We start from the raw sequence: 25,544 nt of genomic DNA on the forward strand, positions 1-25,544 counted from the left end.
GGTGGGGGTGGGTGGGTGGGGAATCTAATTTGCATGGAAGATATACAAACCAGTTGCACCTAGATCTATGTTAAAGTCGTCTCTGACAGGTGGCCCCAGATGTGTGTGTGAATAGTACAGCATCTGGAGGTGACACAGATGTCACACAGACCTGTATTTAGGGATGTCTGCACCAGAGGGTGGCGTCTCACTCCAGGCTTGGGTATGCCTGGCAGGGTTGAGACTTCAGGTAGTCACGTCTGAGTATCTATTTCCACTTGCCTTTCAAGGTTGGGCTCCAGATCTTACCGGTGGACGGCAACCCACACAAGACATGTGCTGTCGTTTGCCACCCAAACGGGGTGGCCGGATTGGCCCTTTCCTATGATGGCCACTTTGCCTTCACAGCGGGAGGCCAAGATCGCTCCGTGGTGCAGTGGAAAATTAACTTAGGGTACGTGAAGGGACATACCCTGGCCCCATAAGGAAATGTAGACTTCTTTCTAAGGGATGTATTTGCGTGCACGTGTGCATGTGCGTGTGCGTGTGTGTGCTCTTGAAAGCACATGTACATATGCATGTGGGTGCCTGAGATGGCCAGAAGAGGGCGTTGAATCTCCTGGAGCTGGAGTTAATGTAGTAGTTGTGAGCCACCCACAGGAAATGCTTTTAACGGCCATTGCTCTGTCCCTTAGACCCTATCTTTTCATTTGATTACAACCGACCGTTTTAGAGTACCGGCTACATATACCATGTTGTGCTAGGACAAAAAAAGTACCTGGCTCTCGGGCTGCTTCCTGGTGGCAGTGTGCAGATCAAAGGCTGCCGTTAAGTTTTCTGGGCCACGCTCTAAATTTCCAGCTTAGGCAAGAATGCCCCTGGCTCTACCTGGCTCCACCTGGCTCCCGGAAGTGTGTCTCAGAATCTGCACATAGTCATTGTGGCCAGAGAGACCAAGGCCAAGTCCCCAACGTGGGCATTGCAACAACCGTCCGGAGGAGTTAAGAATCTGCTGCCTTTGGCTCCTCTGCCCCTACCTGCCCCGAGAGAGGACCTGCTCTGCCTAAAGCAGGGCTGGAAAATTCTGGATTTGGACATCAAAAAATATCAGGGACTTTAATGTCAAAGAGATAAGGGTTTCAATATAGCTTGGAGTCCCTGTTCTAGAATCTGGGCAGTTTTCTTAATGTTTCTGATCCTTAGATTCTGTCTGTGAATGGGGGTGACAGCTTTTATAGGGATTGCATATGTGAATGCAGTGACCAGTCCAGAGCTAAAGGTTCTGTACATTAGGGCCGCCTGCCTTCCCTTCCATCCTGAAAAGGGACTCAAGATGACCTTTTCATCCATCCAAATGCAGTGACCAGAACCACGGAAGAGCAGACGAGTGGGCAGCAAGCTCGTGTTTCTGATGCCACTGTCCACTCGAACTTTTAGAGGCAGACGGAAACTACTTGGAGGCCCCTCCCTCAAGAAAGCAGCCTGATTCCTGTCCCAGGAACGCCCGCCCCTGCCATCTGCCAAGCTCGAATCTTTCTCTTTATGGCAGATGTTAACGCTTTCCTTCTTACCCCGAACTTGAGTGAAAATAGCAAGCAAAAATCTGTTTTGGTTGCCGTGATGGCTTCAAATTGTAATCGCAACTCTGCCTTTTGCCTCTGCTACCCTGAGTGAATTGATACACACACAGAACTGGGGGAGGGGTCCTCAGAAACTGGAAGTGAACTAGCTCTCCACCCAGAAGCCCCACCCCCACCCCAACAGGTCCCCACATGAGCTCCTCCATATGTCACCCACTTGCCATGGGGCCCAGTGGCACATGGTGGGGGAGGTGAAGCCCCCCACCCGACTCTTGTCGTAATGTGGGATCTGATAGGGGTTTCCGAAAGCTTCCCTGTGCTTGGCCAGAATCCAGGCTTCTGAGAATTTCAATTTAATCTGTTGTGGGGACAAAGGATCATTATGAACTAATTAGCACTTTATTGCTGCTTCTGGTGACTTAATATGTTCAGCATTTCACTAATGGAAAGAAATGTAAGAATACCAAGTAAGTAAACACTACAGTCCTCTACCGGGCGGGCCCCAGGCTGTATCTCAGTTTGGTAGAGCGATGGCCTAGTGTGCCCGAAGCTCCAGGTTCTATTCCTAAGGCCACACGGACACGCGTGCTAGCTAGTTTTATATCAACTGGACAAAAGATAAAGTCATCTGAGAGTCGAGACCCCAGAAAGTTGAGCTGTCCTGGGGAGCCAAGGGCATTTTGCAGTCTTCCCTTGGGGGTTCTTGGTGATGACAGGTTCCCATGTCACTTCTGGTTCCAACCTGGTCAGGCCAATTTGGGCCTGGAGGCCACAGAAAAGAAAGGGCTTGCTGATGGCCTGCTAGCCTCCTGTCAGAGATAAGAAGTAAGGTGAAGATGGGACCCAGAGGAGATGACCTCAGGCTCGTGTGTGCAAAAGAAATGCATCAGTCCCTCCGCTGGAGCCACTAGCTGGGCAGAGGACGTGTTGTGGTTCTGCTGAGGCAGTAGGGACACATTGGCCCTTGTCAGCCCTTTGGTGTGGACAGAGATGCGATTCTGGGCTCGGCCCTGGCTGTCTTACACAGCCATCTTGACTCCATCCTCACTGCCATTCTCTGAGAGTCAGTGCGATTCTTATCCCCACATTTCAGGTCCCTAAACTTCCAAAGGGGTCTCTTGATGGCTCAAGTAAGGAAATGGTTTGTGAGAAAAACAAAAGGCCCCATGGCGGATCCTTGTATTTCATTCTTATGGCAGCCCCATATGACCCTACCCATTCTGCAGATGCGGAAACTGAGCAGAGGTGGCTATTTCTCATGGTCACACAGCTCAGAGACAGGAAGAGTCGGGCCTCACGTGCAGGCCCCAGTGACTGCAGTTCTGGAGACTTCCCCACCATGGGTCTTCACTGAACTGGGTTCTAGAAGTTCATTGAATTAGCAGAAATCCAGTGAGTGGCTTTAAAAAAAAAAAAAAGAACACTGACTTTAGATTATTTGCCTTTTGTGTGAGGGAAAGTTGGTTGATCTCATGCAAAAGTAGGTTTTCTTCCCATTCAAAGGGCCTATTTTTGGAAACTCTGACCCTGTGTTAGAGAGCAGAGGGCTATTTTTATCCGCTTGGCACAGGTCCCCGTGATCTCTCAGGTTTTTCTGGAAGCAATTAACCCTGGCAATGCACCTGCCCAGCACCCCAGCCCTTCGGCATTGGTAGGCTGGGCTCTGCTTTAGAGGGTTGAGGTCCCAGACTGGAGCCTCTCCCAACCCCCAGGAGAGATGTGGTCCCCAAAGATTACAGACAAATTGCCAGGCGCCTGCCGTGTCATAAGAATGAGAACATCACCCTAATCAAGGTGGGTGCCCTGCATGGCTGTGCTCCACACTTGAAATTGAATTTTCTGTCGTAGGCTTTGTCGCCCCGCCGCAGGACCTTCCTAGGCGAGTTGCAGAGACCCTGATTGTACAGATGCTGCGGGTGTCCTTCTGAGGCCACCATCTGTGTGGCTCTGTGACTTCACGCTTGAGTACTCCCTAATGGTGATGTTTTCCATTGTTCCAGGGCCCTGGAGGCGGCTGTCTCCCTCGGGGGTGAAGACTTGACCCCATTCTATGGTCTGGTGTCTGGTGGCAGGAAAGGAAAATTCTACAGGGTAATTGTCATCAGAGTGAACACTTCCTGGGGGCAACTAGTCAAGGCTGTAGGGCAAACATTGGGGACTGACCCGCTTTTGCTCTTTCTACAAAGCTCCACTCCCACACTGAGCTCAGAGTGAACTTTCTGGGAATAAAAAAAAAAAAAATACAAACCCCATCCCGTTCGGGAACGTATGTGACTTCAGAGGGAACTGTGCGCTGTCTCTGCTTCCTTTGACACAGGAGCTGGAGGACTATTTTTACTACTCTCAGATCCGCAGTCAAGGTATCGATACAATGGAGACCAGGCAGGTGTCGGAACACATTTGCCTGTCGGAGCTCCCTTTTGTCATGAGAGCGATTGGTTTTTACCCATCGGAGGAGAAGGTGGGTAGAAGGCAAACAGATCAGTGCTGGGGTGGGGGCTATTTATAACAAGTGCTTCTGGGAAGAGTCTCTGTAGCCAGCCTGGAATCACACCATTTTTCTCAAGTAACTAGATCAGCAAGAAGATTCTGAGAACTTACGGTGAGCTCCTGAGTAACCGACTGGAGGTAAAGAAAGACGTGTCCTGTCCCAAAGACCGATTCCTTGTGCATGTGTGATGTTAGATGCATCAGGGCCTCCTAAACCTATGCTGACTAGCTCTCTGGCCAGTGTGAGTATGAGCAGATACTAAGAAGGAACCAGGATTTCTATGTAGTCCTGGCTGTACGTGAACTCGAACTGTAGATTAGGCTGGCTTCGAACTCACAGAGATCCACCTGCCTCTGCTTCCTGAGTGCTGGGACTAAAGGTGTGTGTGCCATCATGCCCGGCCTGCAGCTCCTTTTTGCCCAAGTAATTTTTACCCAATTCTGGATATATTGGTATATAAAATAGATACACAAATCAGACCTTTGCTGATAATAAACTACAAAGAAGCCTATTTTTAAAAGAATTTTTTGTTTTCTGTACAATTGTACTATTTGTTAAAGACAAAAACAAATGTGGACACTAGTGAGATGGGCGTGTTTATTCTTTCTATGTAAGAGTGAAATCTTAGCTAAATGTTTGATGCTGTGGGATGCAGTTGTACTTTAAGTGTTTTTCAGAGGTGGCTGAGGTTTGGTTCTGTAATTATTAATACAAAGAATACCACTTCACCTGTAATCCCAGCTCTTGTGGAGGCAGGAGCTTCAGAAGTTCAAAGTTGTCCTTAGCTACATAGCAAATTTGAGGCTGGCCTGTCATGTCTCCAAAACCAAAATAACAAAAATAGAAATTATTAGAGAAAATCACTTAATATTTTGGTAAATTCTCTTCTATTGTTCCTGTGATGTAGTCTTATCAGTATTTTTTAACAAAGAATTGGCATTATATGGTATAAGTACACATATAATATAAATCTGTTTTAAACTATGTTTACACATATGGATTTGGTAATGGTGTATTTATGTGGATAGCCTTAACATTCTAAGTTTCCAGTGTTTTGTGAGCTTGGTGGTAAAAATTCCTTAGTGCTGGGCTTGTCTGGAGCATTTGGCTGCAGAAGCACAGCTTCGGTGAACATCTGTTTCCATGGTTCCCAGTCCAAGTAGAACTTGGACTGTGTTAGAGAACATTAGTTTTAAGGCCCTGTTGCCAGCCCAATGTGGTAGCACTCACCTGTGATGAATGGCCTAGAAAGCATGTCCAACCCACATAAGTGTTCCATGAGCTGGTAGGTATTACATTGTCCTGTTATTCTGGGGGCTGAACCCAGGAATTCAAGGCTAATTTATCTTGGATTTTGTTGTTGTTGTTTTAATGTGGTTTTGTTTTGTTTTGGCTTTCGTCTTTTGATAATAGGGTCTTGTCTTAGTCAGGGTTTCTATTCCTGCACAAACATCATAACCAAGAAGCAAGTTGGGGAGCAAAGGGTTTATTCAGCTTACACTTCCACACTGCTGTTGATCACCAGAGGAAGTTGGGACTGGAACTCAAGCAGGTTAGGAAGCAGGAGCTGACGCAGAGGCCATGGAGGGATGTTCCTTACTGGCTTGCTTCCCCTGGCTTGCTCAGCCTGCTCTCTTATAGAACCCAAGACCTCCAGCCTAGGGATGGCACCACCCACAAGAGGCAATTGAGAAAATGCCCCACAGCTGGATCTCATGGAGGCACTTCTCCAACTGAAACTCCTTTCTCTGTGATAACTCCAGCCTGTGTCAAGTTGACACACAAAACCAGCCAGTACAGGTCTCTTCATGTAACTCTGGCCTGGAACTTGTTGTGTAGGCCAGTCTTTCAAATTCATAGAAATCCACCTGCCTCTGCATCCCAAGTGCTGGGATCAGAGGTGGGTATGACTCTATGCCCCCGCCCCTCACAGCTGTATTTTACGAAGCAATATTCCTAGATATTGCTTTCCAAACGGAACGTCGTATCAGAAGTACTTTGAACACTTGTCAGGTGGGTGAGATGGGATTCCTAGGCCCCACCACGAGCTGAGGACCACAGCCAGCTGGGACAGGGGCCTGGCAGTCCAGGGTCTCATCTGCTGAGGGTCCTTTAGATATACAGCTGTGTGGAAAGCCCCTGCCTTAGTGCTATGCCTTTTTGTGAGCAGTAGGCCTCATGGACTCCTCGCTCAGCTGTCGGATGCTGGGCTTGTCTGGAGCATTTGGCTGTAGCAGCACAGCTTCAGTGAACATCTCTGTTTCCATGGTTCCCAGTCCAAGTTCTACAGGCTCTGAGCTGCATTTCCCAGGGCCACTTGTCAAAAAGGACCTTGACACACACACTGCAAGATTATTGTCAGGAATCCTCTTTGGTTGCAAGGTACAAGTACCTAAGTCATGCCTGGTCTTAGTTCAAAGAATCCATGTCTGAAGTAGAGGCAATGTGCAGCTCAACTGAACCCAGAGGCTCACATGTAACTGCAGGAAGCATCCTTCTCTCTGGGCCTCACTTGCCTTCGCATTTCCTTGGGGTCTCTCCTCACACCTGCCTGTGCCCAAGAGGCCACTGACCCAGATACAGGAATGAGCCTCCTTTCCAGGACCCGCTACCCCCTGGTAGCGGTAGGGCCTACCTCATCACTGTCTAGAAGCTCACACTGCCCAGGCTGCTAGGCCTAGCCACTAACCCTTTCTAGAGTCTGAGACAGGCTCAGTCCACCCTTACAGAGAGGACTTGGGCAGGGTTGAACAGTTCCCAATTGAGGTTCTGCTTGGACCCTGGATGTAGCCCAGGGGTGGAGCGCTCTAGCATGTGGGTTCCGTTCCCTAGCTCTGTACTGGACAATGGTGGTCACCCACCTCTGGTGTTTCTGTGATGACTTTGTGGGTAACTAGCCCTGGGCCATGTGAGTGTCTGAAAAGAGTGTAGTTGACCCTTTCATAGTCCTGCCTCTGGCTAAACAATCACCGGCTCCAGAATATAAGGTCCCCTACCTTTTTCTGTGCTGGGGACAGAACCTAGGGTTTGACATATCTCAGTAAGCACCCTAACACTAAGCTATAGTGACAGTTTTGGAGTTATGATTCTGTATGCTTGGCCCAGGGTGTGGCACTATTTGGAGGTGTGGCCTTGTTGGAGTGGGTGTGTCACTGTGAGCATGGGCTTTAAGACCCTTGTCCTAGCTGCCTGGAAGCCAGTCTTCTAGCAGTCTTCAGATGAAGATGTAGAACTCCCAGCTCTGCCTGCACCATGCCTGCCTGGATACTGCCATCTTCCCACCTTGATGATAACAGACTGAACCTCTGAACCTGTAAGCCAGTCCCAATTAAATGCTGTCCTTATGAGAGTTGCCTTGGTCATGGTGTCTGTACACATGGTGTCTGTAAAACCTTAAGACAGGTTTCTTTGAAGAAAAAAAAAAACAAAAGCAGAAATATTATAAGAATGTGTTTTTGTTTTAACCCCAGGTGTGGGACGTGGGGCTGCTTCAGACTGTCCACAGCAGCTGACTATGATTTGCCTCGTGCTCAAGCTGGGGTGGGGGTGGGGGTGGGGGAGGGGTAATGTCGCCAGCTGCAGATAGTTTCTGTGATTGTGCGATGACATTTAGAATTCTGGGGACTTTTCAGAGGGGACATAAATACAGGTGGGGTGGCTTGTTGTTGGTTGTTGGTTGTTCAGGATTGTTGGTTGATTGTCCGCCGTGGTTTGTTTAAGGAGTCGTTCATAAAACAGAAACAACATGAAGTTGACCCCCTAATCATCAGGAAGTAGTCTAATGATAATGTACCTCGCCCTCTTTCCAATCCCTGATGTTATTCTTTTTTCTTTCTTTCTTTCTTTCTTTCTTTCTTTTTTTTTTTTTTTTTTTTTTTTTTTTTTTTTTGGTTTTTCGAGACAGGGTTCCTGGCTGTCCTGGAACTCACTCTGTAGACCAGGCTGGCCTTGAACTCAGAAGTCTGCCTGCCTCTGCCTCCCAAGTGCTGGGATTAAAAGTGTGCATCACCACTGCCCGGCTCTCCTCTATTCTTTCTCTCTCTCTTATCTAGTGTTAGGGGGCTAAAAGGGTAGGAAAGTGGAAGAAAAAGGAATCCACAAAGTAGCCATAGTCCAGCTACACTAAGCAGTCTCTCCAGTCCTCAGAAGTTCAAGGTTATCCTCAGCTATGTAGCAAGTTGTAGGCTAGCCTGGGCCACATAAGACTCTGCCTCATTAAAAAAGAAAGAAAGAAAGAAAGAAAGAAAGAAAGAAAGAAAAAACCAAATGACAAAAAAACATGTGCTTGGGCTAGAATAGCAGTTCTCAACCCCTTGGCAAACCTCTATCTCCAAAATTATTTATATTACAATTCATAACAGTAGCAGAATCACAGCTATGAAGTAGCAACAAACAAAAATAATTTTAAGGCTGGGGAGGTCACCATAACATTAAAGGTCGAAGCATTAGGAAGGTTGAGAACCGCTGGGCTGTAGGCACCCCCCCCCCACACACACACAGTGCTGTGCGAGCAAATGCATTTCCCCTTTGGGGACATCATCTGAAGCTCCCGCGATCCACACCAGTGTGAAGTCTTTGCTAGCTCACCTGCTTGTTGGTGTCTGAAGCACGAGACGTTTCTGATCTGTTTTTCTCATGTCAGATTTGTAGTAATTTAAATTCCCCCACCCCCACCCCCAGGGCTTTTAAATTTCTAACCCTGGCTCTGCTGAGGTTCATGGAACTCCTCCCACAAAAACATAACTGTGCTCCCATCCCCCTCCCTGCCGTGCCGCCACCCCTCCCCCACGGCTTCCCTACGAAGGTGTAAGGAGAAGTTGGCCTAGCTAGCTTGGGCTCACACACTGACTATAGCCACCTCTGGGTTCGAAGCTAATATGGCAATTGAAGTCTAGTTTCACAAGAACACAAGCCTCCCTCAAAGAATTCCTGGCCCCGCCCCCTTTCTTCTACAGAAAGGAACTTGAGCCCTACTGAGTCTAGAGTGGCTAATTGAAGGAAGTCTCCCAAGCGTTTGTGTTACTTGTTCTGAATCCCTCCCTCCATAGCTCAGGCTGCAGTCCCCCAGCCCCATGTGGACCTTGTAGTAGTATAGATGACAGGTGTATGCCGATTCCTGTTTTATGAACAGTGGGCAGTGTGTGTAACATCTTAGGAGAGCCAGCACTAAGTCTCCAGTTTCTATCACCGATGTCCTTCTGATGGGGGGGGCTAGCCCATGCGCCACACTCGCTCCCGGCTCCCTGCAGCCCCCTCTCCATTTTGCTTACACAGCACTGTGTAATCCACGTTCTGTCGTGAGTTAACATCCGTGCAGCAGCTTCTCGGCTCCATAAATTTAAGGCTAATCCTGGTAGGAACATATGCGCCCCCAGCAAGGGCCCAGATAGCAGGCGCTCAGCAAATGTTAATTGAACGAGTGAGTAAACGAGCAAATGGCGCCCAGTGGCCTCATCCAGCCGCAAGGACGAGGAGAAAAGTGGAGCCCTGGCATCACTGCCTGATCTCAGAGTCATTACCAAGTCCCCCAACGCACCGGGCAAATGCAGGGGCGGTGGCATTGTGTAGGAGTGTTTAGACGTTTAGACAGGAATAGCTTGACTTTCCAGTTATTTATATCCGAGTTGGGGGTGGGGTGGGTGTATGGTGTGTACGTGTGTACGTGTGTGTGTGTGTGTGTGTGTGTGTGTGTGTGTGTGTGTGTGTGTGGCGGGACAAGGTATATTTGTGAAGGTCAAGGGCAGCTTCCCAAAGTTTGTTCTCTCCCACCAGGTGGGTCCCAGGAATTGAACCCAGGCTGTCAGTCTTGGTGGCAAGCACCTTCAGCCACTACACATCTTGTCAGCCCCAATACATCTCATTTTAAGGATGTATCCTGGAGGCTGGAAAGATGGCTAGGCTGTCTGATTACAGTTCCAGAAGACCAAGGTTCAATCCCTGGCACCCACATGGTGGCTCACAAACTGTCTGGTAATTCTAGTTCCAGGGGATCTGCTGCCCTCTTCTGCTTCTGCAGGCACCAGTCATGCATGTGGTGCATAGAGATAAATGCTGGCAAAATGCTCATACACATAGAAAAACAAAACTTTTAAAAATTAAAATAAAAAGGATGTCTCTTCCAGAGAAAATCTCACACATGTAAGATGATGCCCACAGGGAAAGGACAGTTATCTCAGGACAGCAAGAACTGAAAAAACAAAAACCAAACCAAACCAAACAAACAAACAAAAAACCTGGACTGGAGAGATGGCTCAGTGGTTAAGAGCACTGGCCGCTTTTCTAGAGGATCCAAGTTAGAGTCGCAGGACCCATATGTCTCACAGCTGTCTATAATTTCAGTTCTAGGGGACCTTGCCACTCTCTTCTGACCTCCAAGGACATTAGACACACATGTGGCACACAGTCACCCATACACATAAATGAATTTTTTCTTTTCTTTTTTTTTAATGTATACAAGTACACTGTAGCTGTACAGATGGTTGTGAGCCTTCATGTGGTTGTTGGGAATTGAAATTTTAGGACCTCTGCTGGCTCCAGTCAACCCCACTCACTCCAGTCAACTCTGCTCGCTCAGTCCCTGCTTGCTCTGGCCCAAAGATTTATTTATTATTATACATGAGTACACTGTAGCAGACTTCAGACGTACCAGAAGAGGGAGTCAGATCTCATTATGGGTGGTTGTGAGCCAACCATGTGGTTGCTGGGATTTGAACTCAGGACCTTTGGAAGAGCAGTCAGTGCTCTTACCGGCTGAGCCATCTCGTCAGCCTCTAAGTCAATTCTTAAAATAATTGAAACACTTCTAATGCCCAAGGATGGGAGATTGGGTAGACAAAATAAGGCAGGCCTGCACGAGCTACTTGAGAGTGAGATTGATCGGCTAGCCTGGGATCGATTGGCTAGCCTGGGATCAGTCAAGCTCTGGGTTCCCCGTGCCTAACACCACGTAAAATCAGGCGTGTCCCTGTAACCCCAGTGCTTGAGAGGTAAATCCAGGAGGATAGGGAAGGAGTTTGGTGTTAACCTCAGCTACATAGACTCTGCTCAGTCTAGGATACATCTTGAGATTCTGTGGGGGGAAAAAAAAAAAGAAAAAGAAAAAAAAAGAAAGATTCTGTCTTTGGGGACAGTGAGTTCAAGGGTAGGGGGCTCTAGTTATTTGGATAATTACTTAACTGGTCCAACTCGGTGGTGCAGGCCTGTCATCCTAACTACTCAGGAGGATGATGCAGGAGAATGACCTCTCTGGGCCACTTAGTGAGACCCTGTCTCAAAATGAACTCACTGGTACCTACGTGGTAGTACATTTACCTAGCAAGTGTGAGAGCCCTGGGTTCGATTCTCCCCTACCCCCATACCCCCAAATAGTCATAGTTATCATTATTACTTGTATGTTTGTGTGCCTAACCTGAAGGAACAGGTTCCAAGCCTGTACTGACACACCCATTTCTCAGAGCTACAGGTCGGGGAGAGTGTTCTTCCTACTTCCTAGGTACAGGCTGAGGTCAGCTAGGGCCTCTGGGATCAACCGAAACCTCGAGGTGGTCTCAGTCAGCAGGCTCCGGCCCTCTTAATATCACGCCAGGCCTGATGCTCCTCTCTTCCTTGGTTTGTACACAAACACTGAAACCTATTCTCTCAGGAACTTTCTTGAGACGTGCATGAAAGAGTCATGCATAACCTCATTTCACAGCGATTTACCTCAAGCGGCATGTGACCACCCACGGTGAGGCTCCCCGGCTGGTCTCCATCCCACAGGGCTCTCCCCTTCCACCTCCGCCTGCCTTGGGGGCCCTGGTAACAACCGCGTTCTCCTTGGCTCTTCTCAGCCTCTTTCTCCAGGGCATGCACGTCAGCTCATCAAGAGTCTGCACGCGAAAGCCTGCTTGCTAACCACCTTCCCTGTTCCCCCTCAGCGAGGCAGTGTGGTTGTGAAGCAAGGAGGGGCTGGTACCGAGGTCATGGTGCTATTCGGTGTCCTTAAACTAACAGCGCATAGTTTGGATCGCCTTTGTACTCAGAACCAAAAAGACCAGAAGATAAACACACAAGATCCTCTCAAAGCCCCGTGTGCTCATCTGTTAGACCGGAGGGCCCAGCTGGAGTAGAGATGGAAGCCAATTACTGCAAGCTCACCCATATGGAGGGGGGAACTTGAGAAGGGGATCCTGGGCAGTTTCTCTCTTTCCGAGAAAGCGCCTGGGGCCCATAGAAGGCTGGGCCCTGGTCTGCAGAGTACCATCGGGAGGTTATTCCCATCCTAAAGGTAAGAGAAATGGACCAGAGTCCTAGGGGAGGCTGAAGCAGGATGGTCACCCAGCTAGCTTCCCACAAGGCAAAAAGTACTTCTGGTTTTTTTCAAGACAGGGTTTCTCTGTGTAGCCCTGGCTGTCCTCGAACTCACTCTGTAGACCAGGCTGGCCTCGAACTCAGAAATCCGCCTGCCTCTGCCTCCCAAGTGCTGGGATTAAAGGTGTGCACCACCACTGCCCGGCCAGCAAAAGTATTTATATGTGAGCATTTAAGTAAATAAATCCCAGAATGCCTGTGAGCCACTGGTTAAAGCAAGCCGGTGATGACACCATATCACCTAGTGCAAAGCAGATGGAGGCGGGGGTTGGGAGGGAGGCTTCTCTCTTGCTTACCTCAGTGTGCACTGTGGGCTTTGGTCCACTCAGTGGCCTCAGGAAGCATGCAGGCCCTTGCTTTATTTACCGTGCCCATTTTACAGATGATAAAAGTGAGGCTCGGAGCATGGAAGAAGTTTGCATTGCCACTCTGTTACTGAGCCAGTTTGGACCACCCAGGCTGAGTGAGCCCAGACTTCTGTGTTTGCATGTGTGCCCTGGTACAAAGGGAACGATAATTTCCAAAGTGGAGATGTTGATCCCTGCATGTCTCTGGGGTTCTAGATTGTTTGTTTGTTTGTTTCTGTGCTAGCACTTGACCACTGAGCCATACCCTGCCCAGGACATGCACTTTTTCTCATGTCCCTGTTTTTTTTTGAAGCTTTCGCAACAAACACGTGTTGATCCCTACCAGCTTCTAAAGGCTGGATGGGGCGCAGTGATGGTAAGGAAATACGTTTCCTAAGATACCAGCGTTCTAGAATTGGACAATTGTGTTGCTTGCTTTTGCCATGGCTCCGCCTACTTTAAAAAAAAAAAAACAACTTTACCATAACATAACACACCCTATACAGTGCACCCACTGTATGCAGAGTGTGCAGTGCATCGGCATTTGGGGTACCTACAGAGTTGTGCAGTCATCTGCCCCGTGAGCCCCAGGATATTATCATCCCCCAAAGAGATCCCATACCTGTTATCAGCCATTCTCGGCCCCTCCTCCCCCAGCCCTGGCAACTGCCAATCTGTCTTCTGTCTGTGCAGCCTTGTCTATTCCTGATTGCATAAAAATAGAGCATACGGTATGTGATATGTCTGGCTTAGTTCACTCGGCATGGTGTGTTCAAGATTAATTAAGAATGTAGCGGGCACCAGGCCTTCGTGCTTGTTTTTCTTTTTTTTTTCTTTCTTTTTTTTCTTTTTAAAAATATTTTATTTATTATTACATTTATGCACACTGTAACTTCTTCACACACACCAGAAGAGGGCGTCAGATCTCATTACGGGTGGTTGTGAGCCATCATGTGGTTGCTGGGATTTGAACTCAGGAGTTGTAGAAGAGCAGTCAGTGCTCTTAACCACTGAGCCATCTCTCTAGCCCCATTCTTTTTTTTCTAAGCTTTAATGTCTTTGTTTGTTCTTGTTTGTTTGAGTCAAGGTCTCTGTACATAGCCCTGGCTGTCCTGGAACTCACTCTGTAGACCAGGCTGGCCTCGAACTCAGAGATCCGCCTGCTTCTGCCTCCTTCATGCTGGGATTAAAGGTGTGTGTCACCACACCTTACTAATATCTTTGTTTTTTTTTTTTATTTTGTTTTTGGCATATTTTTATCTGTATAAGTATTTTACCCACATGCCCTCGGAGATCAGCAGAGGGCATCAGATTCCATGGAACTGGAGTTATGGATGGTTGTGAACCACCATGTGGGTGCTGGGAACTGAGCAGGAATCTTCTGCAAGGACAAGAAATGTTCTTAACTGCTCAGAAAATCCTCCTGCCTCTTGTTATTATTTTTTAATTACTTGTGTGTTTGTGTGTGTGTGTGTGTGTGTGCATGTGTATGCACATCAGCGCAGTCGCTTACAGAGGTCAGAAGACTGTACTATGCGTTCTCTGAAAGAGTAGCAACTACTTTTAACTACTGAACCTTCTCTTCAGCCCTGATGATGATGATGATGATGATGGTGATGATGATGATGATGATGGTGATGGTGATGGTGATGATGATAATAATGATAGTGATGATGTTGATATTGATGGTTCTTTTCAAAAACATTTTTGGTTTATTTGTTTTATTTACCCAAATGAATATTTTGCCTCCAGGTATGCTTGGGACCCATAGGCTTGCTTGATGCCTATGGTGCTCAGAAGAGGAGATTAGACCTATTGAAACCAGAGTTGTAGATGGCTGTGAGCCACCATAGGGGTACTGGAGTCCAGGTCCTCTGCAAGGGAACTCAGTGCTCCTAACCCTGAGCTATCTTTTTGATCCCCTTGAATATTGCTGAAAAATACTCTATTCGTTGGGCTGTGGTGGTGCATGCCTTTAATCCCACCACTTGGGAGGCAGAGGGAGGCAGATTTCTGAGTTCGAGGCCAGCCTGGTCTAGAGAGTGAGTTCCAGGACAGCCAGGGTTGTACAGAGAAACCCTGTCTCGAAAAAACAAAAAGCAAACCAAAAAAAATATCCTGTTCAGTGAATTTGCCGCATTTTATTTGTATGTTCAGGGGTTGGTGACCATTTGGGTTGTTTCTAGCATAGCACTCTCATACGCGATGCTATCAGGCCGGCCTCGGACTGAGAAATCCGCCAGCCTCTGCCTCCCAAGTGCTGGGATTAAAGGCGTGCGCCACCACTGCCCGGCCTTACACAGTTCTTGTGTGCATAGCTTTCCACTCCTCTTGTGCATGTACTAAGGAGCAGAAGTTAGGTGGGAGTTTTATATCTGCCTGTGGGGTGAATTTCTATCCCTGTTATCTTCTTAACTTGAACCAGTTTCCATCTGGGTACTTTAGGTGCCCAGGAACTGATCAGAATTTCTGAGAGTGATTAACGACTCTCATGACTTTGGGAACAGCTACAGGTCTTGGCACACAGGCAGGACCGTCGCTTTAAAATCTCTACAAGTATGCGGGCTATATATGCTTCCCCCATTAGTCACCTAGTATCTGTGTCTGTAGCCTGACACATGTCGAAATACCACAGTGTAATCTGTCACTGTCAAGTTACTGAAAGGCTCCCTAGTGAGGACAACAGAGAAGCCGCTAAGGGCTTCTTTTATTCTGGAAAGGTAAATATTCTCTGCTTCATAAGGGAAGAAGGGCTGGGCAAAGTGCCCACCAAGCACGTGCAATACCATAGGTTGGACTCCCTGCCCCCAAAACACTGACAATAACAATGAGCCAAAAGACATGTTCTAGAACCTGTGGTAAGAACAAATCTTGTCCGTGTGTATTACGAAGAGGCCGTTTGTATAGTGCACTTATATGTCCCAGTGAATGAGCTACAGCCTTTCTGCGGGGAAAGCACCTCCTATTATTTCGAAAAAAGGAAAAAAGTGCAGCCATGGTAAACGGGCTCGGTGGCCCCCATCCTCCCAGCACATGCAGGGGAAGGCAGAAAGGATCGGAAGTTCCAGGTTATTTTCCAGTTACCTGTAGAGTTTGAGGCAAGCCTGGACTACTTATGAGGTCCTTTCTGTAAAAGAAAAATGGTTATTAAAGGTTTAGCACTCTCTGTGGCATCTATCCCAGCATCCATTGAGGTCTTAGGGGGACATGTCCCCAGGATGAGAGGAGACTACTCTGTAGTTTTAGGAGCAGAGCGAACCCTACACGAGCAGCGGCAAGGCTGGGAGAATCTCTGCCTGGCTGTGGATCACCCTCTCCAGAGCACTCCTTCTCTGCCCCCATCAGTGAGAAAACAATGGAGAGGACAAATGGAAAAGGGCCAGGACCTGGGTGATGTGGCAGATGGACGACTGACTTCCTTATGTCAAGGATGTTCCAGGGAGTTATGTGCGACAGGAATAGGGTGGAGGGAGTACGGAGAGGTATGGAGAGTCCTCTAGCCTGGTGAGGCCATGACACTCTCACAGAAGGAAACAAGCCGGGCCACCCAGAGCTGCCTTCTGAAAAAAAAAAAAACAACCAGGGATGGCCCCAGTTCAAGTGTATCAGGTTCCTCTCCACTTAATAGGGAGCGTATAAAACTTAACTATAAAACATGATTCGAAAGCCCCCAGTGGCTTCCCGTGGTTGCCAACAGAAATGGCGAACCAAAAGGCCTTTGGAGTTCAGTAGTGGGGCTGAAGGAAAATCGTTCTGTAGGAGGGGCACAGGCCACCAAGAACAGGTCACCCTTGTGGTGCAGGGCCTGGGGTAGCAACACCAACAAGGGACAGCATGCTGTAGGTCCAGATGTTTAAAATGATTGGTCAGGTGAGAAATCATTGACTAAATATTCTACCTCACATAAACCAGAGGTGTGTCAGCCCTAGGAGCCGAGCCATGGAAGGGGTGGGAGATGGTATCTTACTAAATATCCCTAGCTATCCTAGAACTCACTTTGTAGATCAGACTGGCCAGAAACTCACAGATATCCACCTGCCTCTGCCTCCTAGGTACTGGGATTTAAGGTGTGTGCCACCAAGTCCAACTGATTTTTAATTTTTAAGTTTGTGTGTTTGTGTGTGTGTGCGTGCGTGCTCACGCCCTCAGAAGCCAAAAGAGGGTGTCAAGTCCTTTGAAGCTGAAGTCCCAGGCAGTTGTGGGCTGCCCCACATGGGTGCTAGAAACTGAACTTGGGTCCCCTACAAGAGCAGCGCACACTCCTGAGTGGCCTCTCCAGTCCTGCTTTTGTGAATTTTAAGAGAAATCCTTCCATCGCCCGTCCCTGCTTCCTCCATTCACTCATGGCCTCATTCATGTTTCTCTGAGCAGCTCTGAGGTCAGGCCCTGTTTAACACCAGGCAGCAGAGGCAGCAGAGCTGAGAGCCGCTGCTGCAGCTTCCCAGGGGAACAGATGCAAACCCAAGCAACCAGCTCATCCACTGCAGCTGCCACCTGCCCTCGCTCTGCGGAAAGCCACAGGCTAGACGCTAACTCTGTTCTTCATGTCACCTCTGTGAGCCAGCCTTGCCCCCAGTCAAGAACATTGGTTCTAAGTGTAGAGCCTCCTGGGGACTTGTAAACTAAGCATACTCTCTCCTCACAACCCCAGACTCACTGAGTTGGAATCCCTCTTGTTTATTTGTTTGGTTTGGTTTGGTTTGTTTGTTTTTTCTGAGACAGGGTGTAGGTAGCCCTGGCTGTCCTGGAACTCACTCTCTAGACCAGGCTGGCCTCAAAGTCAGAAATCTGCCCGCCTGGAATCCCTCTTGTTAACAAGCCCTCCAGGCCATTTTGGCCTGAACAGTTTGAGAACTCTGGTCTTAAAAGCCTGGCTCCTCAACCTCAGCCACACTTCAGATCACCTGGGGGAACTTTTAAATAGTATTTCCCCCAGCTAATAAAATCAGAATTTCTGGGCACAAGACGCTGCCCTCGGAACTATGAAAACTCTGCAGGTGGATGAAATGGACCACAGCCTCAGCGGATACTGTACCTAGCCCAGCTGCAGACAAGCAGGACATTCCGTGCTGAGCATCCAGAACCTCCAGAGTGGCCTTCACACGAGGGCATTCAGAAGGCACTGGAAGGGCCACACCCATCCCCACAGTCGTCCTCCTAAGCATGAACTTCATTTAGGCGTACTGCAGAGCCTGTCTACATCACTGACGCCGGCAAACAGGCTCAGGGAGGAGTTGCCGGGGATGCCAAGCTGCCAACTTTTATCACTTAGCGTTATTATCACGTGTGTGTTGCGTGATTTGTACGTGTCGAGGTCAGAGGACAGCTCTCAGGAGTCAGCCTCTCACCGGGGATCGAACTGAAGGAGCCAGGCATGTGCCACAATCCCTTTTACCCGCTGAGCCATCTTGCCAGCCCAAGCAGTGATCCTTGGTTTGTGCCGAGAACACTCACTGAGATCTTGGGACTCTCTGGGTATGGCTAATGCAGACATGTCAATTTCCTTTGTCATCATAGGCCCCTACTGAGGAATTGAGTTAAGTCATACATTATGTCAGTAATGTATATGTATTATAATTTATGTACTTATTACTTATAAAGTTGATCATATGTCATTAGCATAGAATTATAATTTATATTGTAATTACATGAATTCTAATCAGAAAGCACATAGAGAAAAAAAATAATCGCGGTATAATTACTTTCGGTTCAGTCCCTACTCTGGGCAGGCGCGTGTGTGCTTCAAAACAACCTAGTGCAGGATGGGGATGTGCTAAGATGGCAGAGTACTTACCTAGCCTGCAGGAAGGTCTGGGCTCCATCCCCAGCACCACATACACCAAGCACGCCAGCCAGCGTAGGTCAATGAGATCAGAAGTTCACAGCATCCTCTACTGCATAGCAAGTCTGCTGTTAGTTAGTACAGGCTACATGAGATCTGTCTCAAACAATAATTAAAAGCCAGACTAAACAAAGCAAAAACTACTCCAGTGCCTATATGTGTGTTATACTATGCTCCCCTCTCTCAAGAACATTGAACATAAGGTATATTAAGTAATGCACCAAAGATCCCATACACAGAAAAAGGCAGTGTTAGAATTTGAAGATAGGCCAGATGTTTATGCACTCCTTTAACCCCAGCACAGAAGGCAGAGGCAGGGGGATCTCTGAGTTTTAGACCAGCAGAGCAAGTTCTAGTACATCCAGGGCTACTCAGAGAAAAGAAAAACAAAGAATTTGAAGATCTGTTATCTGAAATTGTAACTTTACTCTCCACTTAAAGTAAGTAGTGGTGTGTGTATAGCTTTACTGTTAAATATCAGAATTTTTACATTTTATCTTTTTTTTTTTTAAGTGTGTGTATGGGTATCTTAGATGCACGTGTGTTTGTATACTTCCTGTGTGTCTGGTGTCCACAGAGGCTGGGAAAAGGGGATCAGATCCCCAGGAACTGGAGTTATAGTTGTGAGCCGCCATGTGGGTGGTTGGAATCAACCCCCGGGTCCTCTGCAAGAGCAGCCAGTGCTCTTAGCTGCTGAGTCATCTCTCCAGCCCCAAGATCACTACAGTTATTCAAACAGGTCTGCCAGGGACATGGCCCAGAGGTTAGGAGCTTACAGTAAAGGAAGACCCAGGTTCAGTTCCCAGCACCCACAGGGCGATTTACAACCATTAGTAACTACAGTTCTAGGGGATCGAACACCCCTTTCTGGTTCCTTCTGGCACAAGCACATACATAGTGCACATCCATAACATGCCTTGTAGTATGAAAATTGTATAGCATAACATGTTAATATGATAACAGTGTTTAATAAGTATAAAATTCATGTATAATCTAATGCAGCATCGTGCAATTGTGTCAAATGTAAAATGTTAACTATGAAACAGTGTGTCTTCACACATAGTGCGTACACAGCTTCAATTACACTTCCTCTGAACCAATAATGCTGTTTCCCAAGAGCTGAGGGGCTGCCAGCATCCAACAGTTCTCCTCCACACGTAGGGGAAACCTGGTCACGCCTTCTTTTCTCCTCCAGCCTGACTGCATTTATCTAAGCAGCAGAATTCTGTTTTGAGAAAAGAGTGGAAATGAAGGCTCCCCTCCCCCAAGGCTGTTAACTGCACAGGGAACAGCTTGAAAGCAACAGGTTTTCAACAATCTCGTGAAAGTGGAAGCATTGAAGTGAAAGTAAATAACCCCTGGTTTAGAGACGCGGGCTCAAGCAACAAGACTGTATCCCCCAGTGAGATAGGGAGAAATGGAAAGTTCAGATACCCTTTCCACTCAGCCTGAGGTCCACGGTGTCCGAGGAAAGGGACACAGGAGGAGATAGAGAGGTGCTGATGATTTTCTTCTTTAGTGAATTGGCGGCTTGAAAAAAGAAATCAGTAGCTTGCTTGAGGCAATTGGATTCCAAGTTAGGTTAGCAAAAATAAAAACTAAGTCAGATATGACAGTCCATGTCTTTTGTTTGTTTGTTTTGTTTTGTTTTCGAGACAGGGTTTCTCTGTGTAGCCCTGGCTGTCCTGGAACTAACTCTGTAGATCAGGCTGGCCTCGAACTCAGAAATCCACCTGCCTCTGTCTCCCAAGCGCTGGGATTAAAGGCATGCGCCACCACCGCCTGGCCTTTTTATTTATTTTATTTTATTTTATTTTCTTGACAGCCCATGTCTTTAATCTTAGTACTCTGGAGGCAGAGGCAGGTGGATCTCTGTGAGTTTCAGTCAGCCTGAATAGTGAATTCTGGGCCAGCCAGGGCTACTCAATGAAGCCCCATCTCAAAAAATAAAATAATAAAAAATAAATAAATGAAAATTAAAATTATGAACTACAAAATATCTAGGGCTGGCAAGATAGCTCAGTGGGTAAGGGTGCTTGCTGGCAAACCTGATAATCAAAATTCAATATCCAGGATCCATATTTAATACCAGCAAGTTATCCTCATGGCCTCCAAATATACACAAGGGTGTGTGTGTGTGTGTGTGTGTGTGTGTGTGTATGAGTTCACAGAGGCATACATGCAAATAGAATACTCATCTACATAAAATATGTAAATAAACAAATAAAAATAAATAATAATGAAATGGAATTCTTTTCTTAATTTTTGTGGTGTTCAGTATATGAAATAGAATTGATTTTTATATATTGAACTTTTATGTGTATGAGTGTTTGACCTGCGTGTATTTATGTGACCCTTGTGCATGCAGTACCTGCTGAAGTCAGAAGAGGGGGTCAAAACTGAAGTTAATGGACGGTTATGAGCCCTCATGTGGGTGATGGTCACCAAGCTAGAGCCCATTGCAAGATCAGTTACCAATGTTAACTGCTGAGCCATCTCTCTACTCCTGAGTTTCATAGACTGATATCATATCCTGAAACCTCTTACCAGTTCTAGTAGGTTGTAATAAGTTTTAATGCATTTCTTAGAATTCTTTTCTTGCTTCCTTCCTTTTCTTTCTTTCTTTTTTATTTTATTTTATTTTATTTTATTTTATTTTTTTGAGACAGAGTGTCACTATGTAGCTCTGGCTGGCCTGAAACTCATTGTATAGACCAGGCTGGCCTCCAACTCACAGAAGTCCACCTGCCTCTGCCTCTTGGGTGCTGGTATTAAAGGCATGGATCACAACAGCTAGCTGTATAAATTAATTTAAATAAAAACAATTTATCAGGATGTGAATTATGTATTAGAGTTTCTCATTGAAATCTATACTTATTTAGCCAGACCCATTTTAAAGTTCTTGGGAAGTACTTTTTTTGTTTTGTTTATTGAAACAGAATCTCTCTGTCTATCCGTGGCTACCTGAGAACTCGCTATGCAGGCACAGGTTGGCTTTGAATCTAAGGCATACTGTAGCCTCTGTTTCCTGATCACAAGGAAGCAGGTATATGCCACTATGCCTGGCTAGACTCTGCCTTTAAAACAAATGAGTGTGTATGTGTCAGCGTGAGGAAGTAGTTTGACAGATTCACTGCAAGACCTCAGGGTGAAAGGTGACAAAGTTGAATAGCATTCATGACAGCCCACATGGTATGAGCAGTGTGACACCATCAGGGCAAGACAAAATGGCACAGACTGAGTGGTGTAAAACACAAGAAATTAGGGGCTGGAGAGATGGCTTGGGTTAAGAGTGCTTGCCATTCCTTCCTGCAGAGGCCCAGAGTTTGATTTCTTCTGCACCTACACATCAGGTGGCTCATGATTACCTGTAACTCCAGCTCCAAGGGATTCAGTGCCCTTTTCTGGCACACACAGGACTCTGCACTCATGTGTGTATCCATGTATACACAGAGACACACATGCATAGAGATCATTTTAAAAGGAAGTCTTTGCTGGGCAGTGATGGCGCACGCCTTTAATCCCAGTGCTTGGGAGGCAGAGGCAGGCAGATCTCTGAGTTTGAGGCCAGGCTGATCTACAAAGTGAGCTCCAGGACAGCCAGGGCTATACAGAGAAACCCTGTCTTGAAAAACCTAAATAAATAAATAAATAAATAATAATAATAAGATTATTGATCCAGTGCTTGGCATGTGCTAAAACAACAGAATTTTGTCCTCTGAAAGAATGCAAAATCAGTGTCAGCAGAGCCACATGCTCCTGCTTCCTTTGATGGTTGTCAGTGACTACTTTTGGGCTCCTCCCACTTTCTGATGCCTGCGTTCTGTTCCCTGACCTTGAGGGAACAGGTGTACTCGCTCGGTATCACACTGTGTTCAGCTCCAAGCTGCAATGGTATAACGATGGACATATTGGATTGAAAGCTACCCTACTCCAGCGTGACCTCCTTTTATAATTACCTCCGCAGTGACCCCATTTCTAATAAGGTCCCCAAGATTAGGACTTCAGCATCCGTCCTGGGGTGGGGAGGACATACTGTAACCCACAAACGCATGTTCCTTTCCAGTTTTCACGTGTTTTTTTGGCCTAACCAAGTAATTTTTCTTTTAATAGCCAACTATTTGTTTATGTTGACCATAGTCTTCATTTTACTTTCTGATCTCTCCTCTAGATTGAGGACATGTTTAATGAGATCAAATTCGGCGAATACGTGGACACTGGGAAGCTGATCGACAAGATCAACTTACCAGATTTCCTCAAAGTTTACCTTAACCATAGGCCACCGTTTGGCAACACCATGGATGGCATCCAGAATAGCTTTGACGTGCTTGGTTTCACCAATTCGGAAGGGAAAAAGGCTATTCGGAGAGAGGATTTCCTGAACTTGCTCCAAACTAAAGGTAAGACAAGGCCAGGATGTCACATCCGGTAGCCTCTCCTCCAGCCGGTCCCAGCACACAGAGCCATAGAGCAGGCAAACACCTTGGCATCTTCAGTCACGATGAACACTCACATGGTAGGGCCCCTTGTGCTACGGTCTACGGTCATCTTGTGCTGTCTTCGTGTCTGACAAGGGTGGGCTAATGAGAAGGTCCCTGACCTAGAAGTGAGAAACGGGATTCATGGGCCAGCAAGATGGCGACACAGCAGAGTGAAGGTGTTTGTCACAGAGCCCGATGAGTTCAACCCCCCAGACTCACTTGGTAGAAGAAGTTATACTCTGGTCTCTAAGCACTGGCCATGGCATGTGCTCTCCGACCCACCCACCCACCCACAAAATTAAAAAAAAAATATTTAAGGAAAAGTACATAGTTATACTCAGCTTCCCTAGCCTTCCGGTCGGTCACTTGTTTTGCTTTATGGCCCAGACTGGCCTTGAGCTATTGAGCGCTCTCCATTCTCCTGCCTCAGCCTCCCTATTTCTGGGATTGAAGGCGTACACCACCACACCAAGCTTGACTTGTAAAACCAAGGTATTGGGCAGTTTATCAGTCTCCATGGGCAATCCCAAGGTCAGGATGAATTCTTGATATCAAGCACGGAACATCTATTTCTATCTACTCCACTGATGGAGGGGTTGTCTTGTACTGTCTTGCATATCTGACAGGCATGGAGCTTTTTTATTGCAAACTAAGAGAGCACTGAGATGAGGAAGCTTGAAATTAAGTGGAGCCCAACCTTCCTTACCCCAGTCACCTTGCGTCTTTCTACAAGCCCCAGCCTCTTCTCCCTAGCTTTGGAACACTATATAAGGAAGTATCGTGACAGATGGGACTCCATAGATCTATCTTTCTGTCTAAAGAAATCATAGAATACTTGTATTTAAGCTCTCTGGCTAGGGGCCAGTGAAATGGCTCCTCCGGTAATGCACTTACTGTTAAGGCTGAGGCACAGAGTTCAGTCTCTAAAGCCCACACAGTAGTTGGAGGGAACTCCCAGAACCCACAACAAGTAAGGGCCTCTCTCTCTCTCTCTCTCTCTCTCTCTCTCTCTCTCTCTCTCTCTCTCTCTCTCTCTCTCTCTCCACACACACACACACACACACTCGCGATCCATCGATAGATAGATAGATAGATAGATAGATAGATAGATAGATAGATAGATAGATAGATAGATAAAGAAATTTAAAAAGATCTCGCCGGGCAGTGGTGGCGCATGCCTTTAATTCCAGCACTCAGGAGGCAGAGGCAGGTGGATTTCTGAGTTCGAGGCCAGCCTGGTCTACAGAGTGAGTTCCAGGACAGCCAGGGCTACACAGAGAAACCCTGTCTCGAAAAACCAAAAAAAAAAAAAAAAAAAAAAAAAAAAAAAAAAAAAAAAAAAAAATCTCCAACCAGATGTGGTGACACAACTGTAATTTCAGCACTTGAGAACAGAGGCAGGAAGATCAAAAGGTCCCAGTTGGGCTCCAGGTGTAGCTCAGTTGTACAGTGCTTGCCTAGCATGCTCAAAGCCCTGGGTTGAATCTCCAGGACCACACAAACGGGACCCCGGTGACCCGAAACTGTAACCCCAGTCCTTGGGAGGCGGAGGCAGGAGGATCAGGAATCAAAAAGTCACCCTCAGCTTTCTAGTAAGTTGGAGGCTGGGCTGTGATCCATGAGACCCAGCCTCAAAACAAACAAACAAAAAAGACCTCCTACTAATTCTCATCCCCAGCCTTAGACAGAGCCCAAGACTTAACCAGACTCTGTCACACTCCAATGCCCGCCCAGGTGAGCACATGACAGAAGAGGAGATGTTTGACTGCTTTGCGACTCTGTTTGGCCTGACTCCTGAGGGGTGGAAATCCGAGCCTGCAGCCACCTTCACCAAAGGTACTTAGTCTGCCTTTGTCTGGGCTCATAGCTGCCACTCGCCGTTCGTTGTAGACTTAAGTGCATCTGTTCCTCCGGACCGACTCCAGCCACTCTCCTCAGACTGCACACACAACAGCGTCAGTCAGCTGGGAATCCCATGAATAAGGGATGACGGAGTCAGTGAGCCGTGCGTGGCTGTGCCTGCCGGATGAGAGCATTCATTCCCACTTTGCCTGTCCTGTTCTGCCTTCTGACTTTCTTCCTTTCTTTACTCCTCTGGGCCATTCTTTATCTTTCTGGCTTGCATGGATGAACATCAGCCACTCTGGAGGGTAGAGTGTATCCGCTACGGAGAGGAGACCCCTGGGTAGGTGTACAAACTCATCTCCAAGCTGAAGCGAAGTTCTGTCTCTTTCTCTTTCCCTGTTTCATCTCTCCTCTCTCCTTCTAGTGTTTGGCTTTCTTTCTCTTTCTCTTTCTTTTCTTTTCTATTCTGACACGAAGTCTTACTATGTAGCTTTGGCTGGCCTGGAACTCACTATGAACTCAAATCTGGCTTCAAACTCACAGATATCTGCCTGCTGCCTCCAACGTGCTAGGCTTGAAGGCATGTGCAGCTATGGCTGCATGCCTGGCTTTTTTTTTTTTTTTTTTTTT

The 25,544-nt window shown here is 47.1% G+C and overlaps 1 protein-coding gene across 1 annotated transcript in view; it reads left to right on the forward strand.

Moving 5' to 3' along the window:
* Wdr66 (WD repeat domain 66) overlaps positions 1–25,544 on the forward strand; it is a 75,190-nt gene that overhangs the window by 47,673 nt on the left and 1,973 nt on the right. The window contains exons 19-23 of the mRNA XM_031391149.1: positions 270–433; positions 3,560–3,650; positions 3,877–4,020; positions 22,760–22,988; positions 24,804–24,905. Coding sequence (XP_031247009.1) covers positions 270–433; positions 3,560–3,650; positions 3,877–4,020; positions 22,760–22,988; positions 24,804–24,905 — 730 coding nt within the window. The remainder of the gene's footprint in view (positions 1–269; positions 434–3,559; positions 3,651–3,876; positions 4,021–22,759; positions 22,989–24,803; positions 24,906–25,544) is intronic.

Source organism: Mastomys coucha, unplaced genomic scaffold (assembly GCF_008632895.1).
Source record: "Mastomys coucha isolate ucsf_1 unplaced genomic scaffold, UCSF_Mcou_1 pScaffold22, whole genome shotgun sequence".
Classification (NCBI taxonomy): Eukaryota; Metazoa; Chordata; class Mammalia; order Rodentia; family Muridae; genus Mastomys; species Mastomys coucha.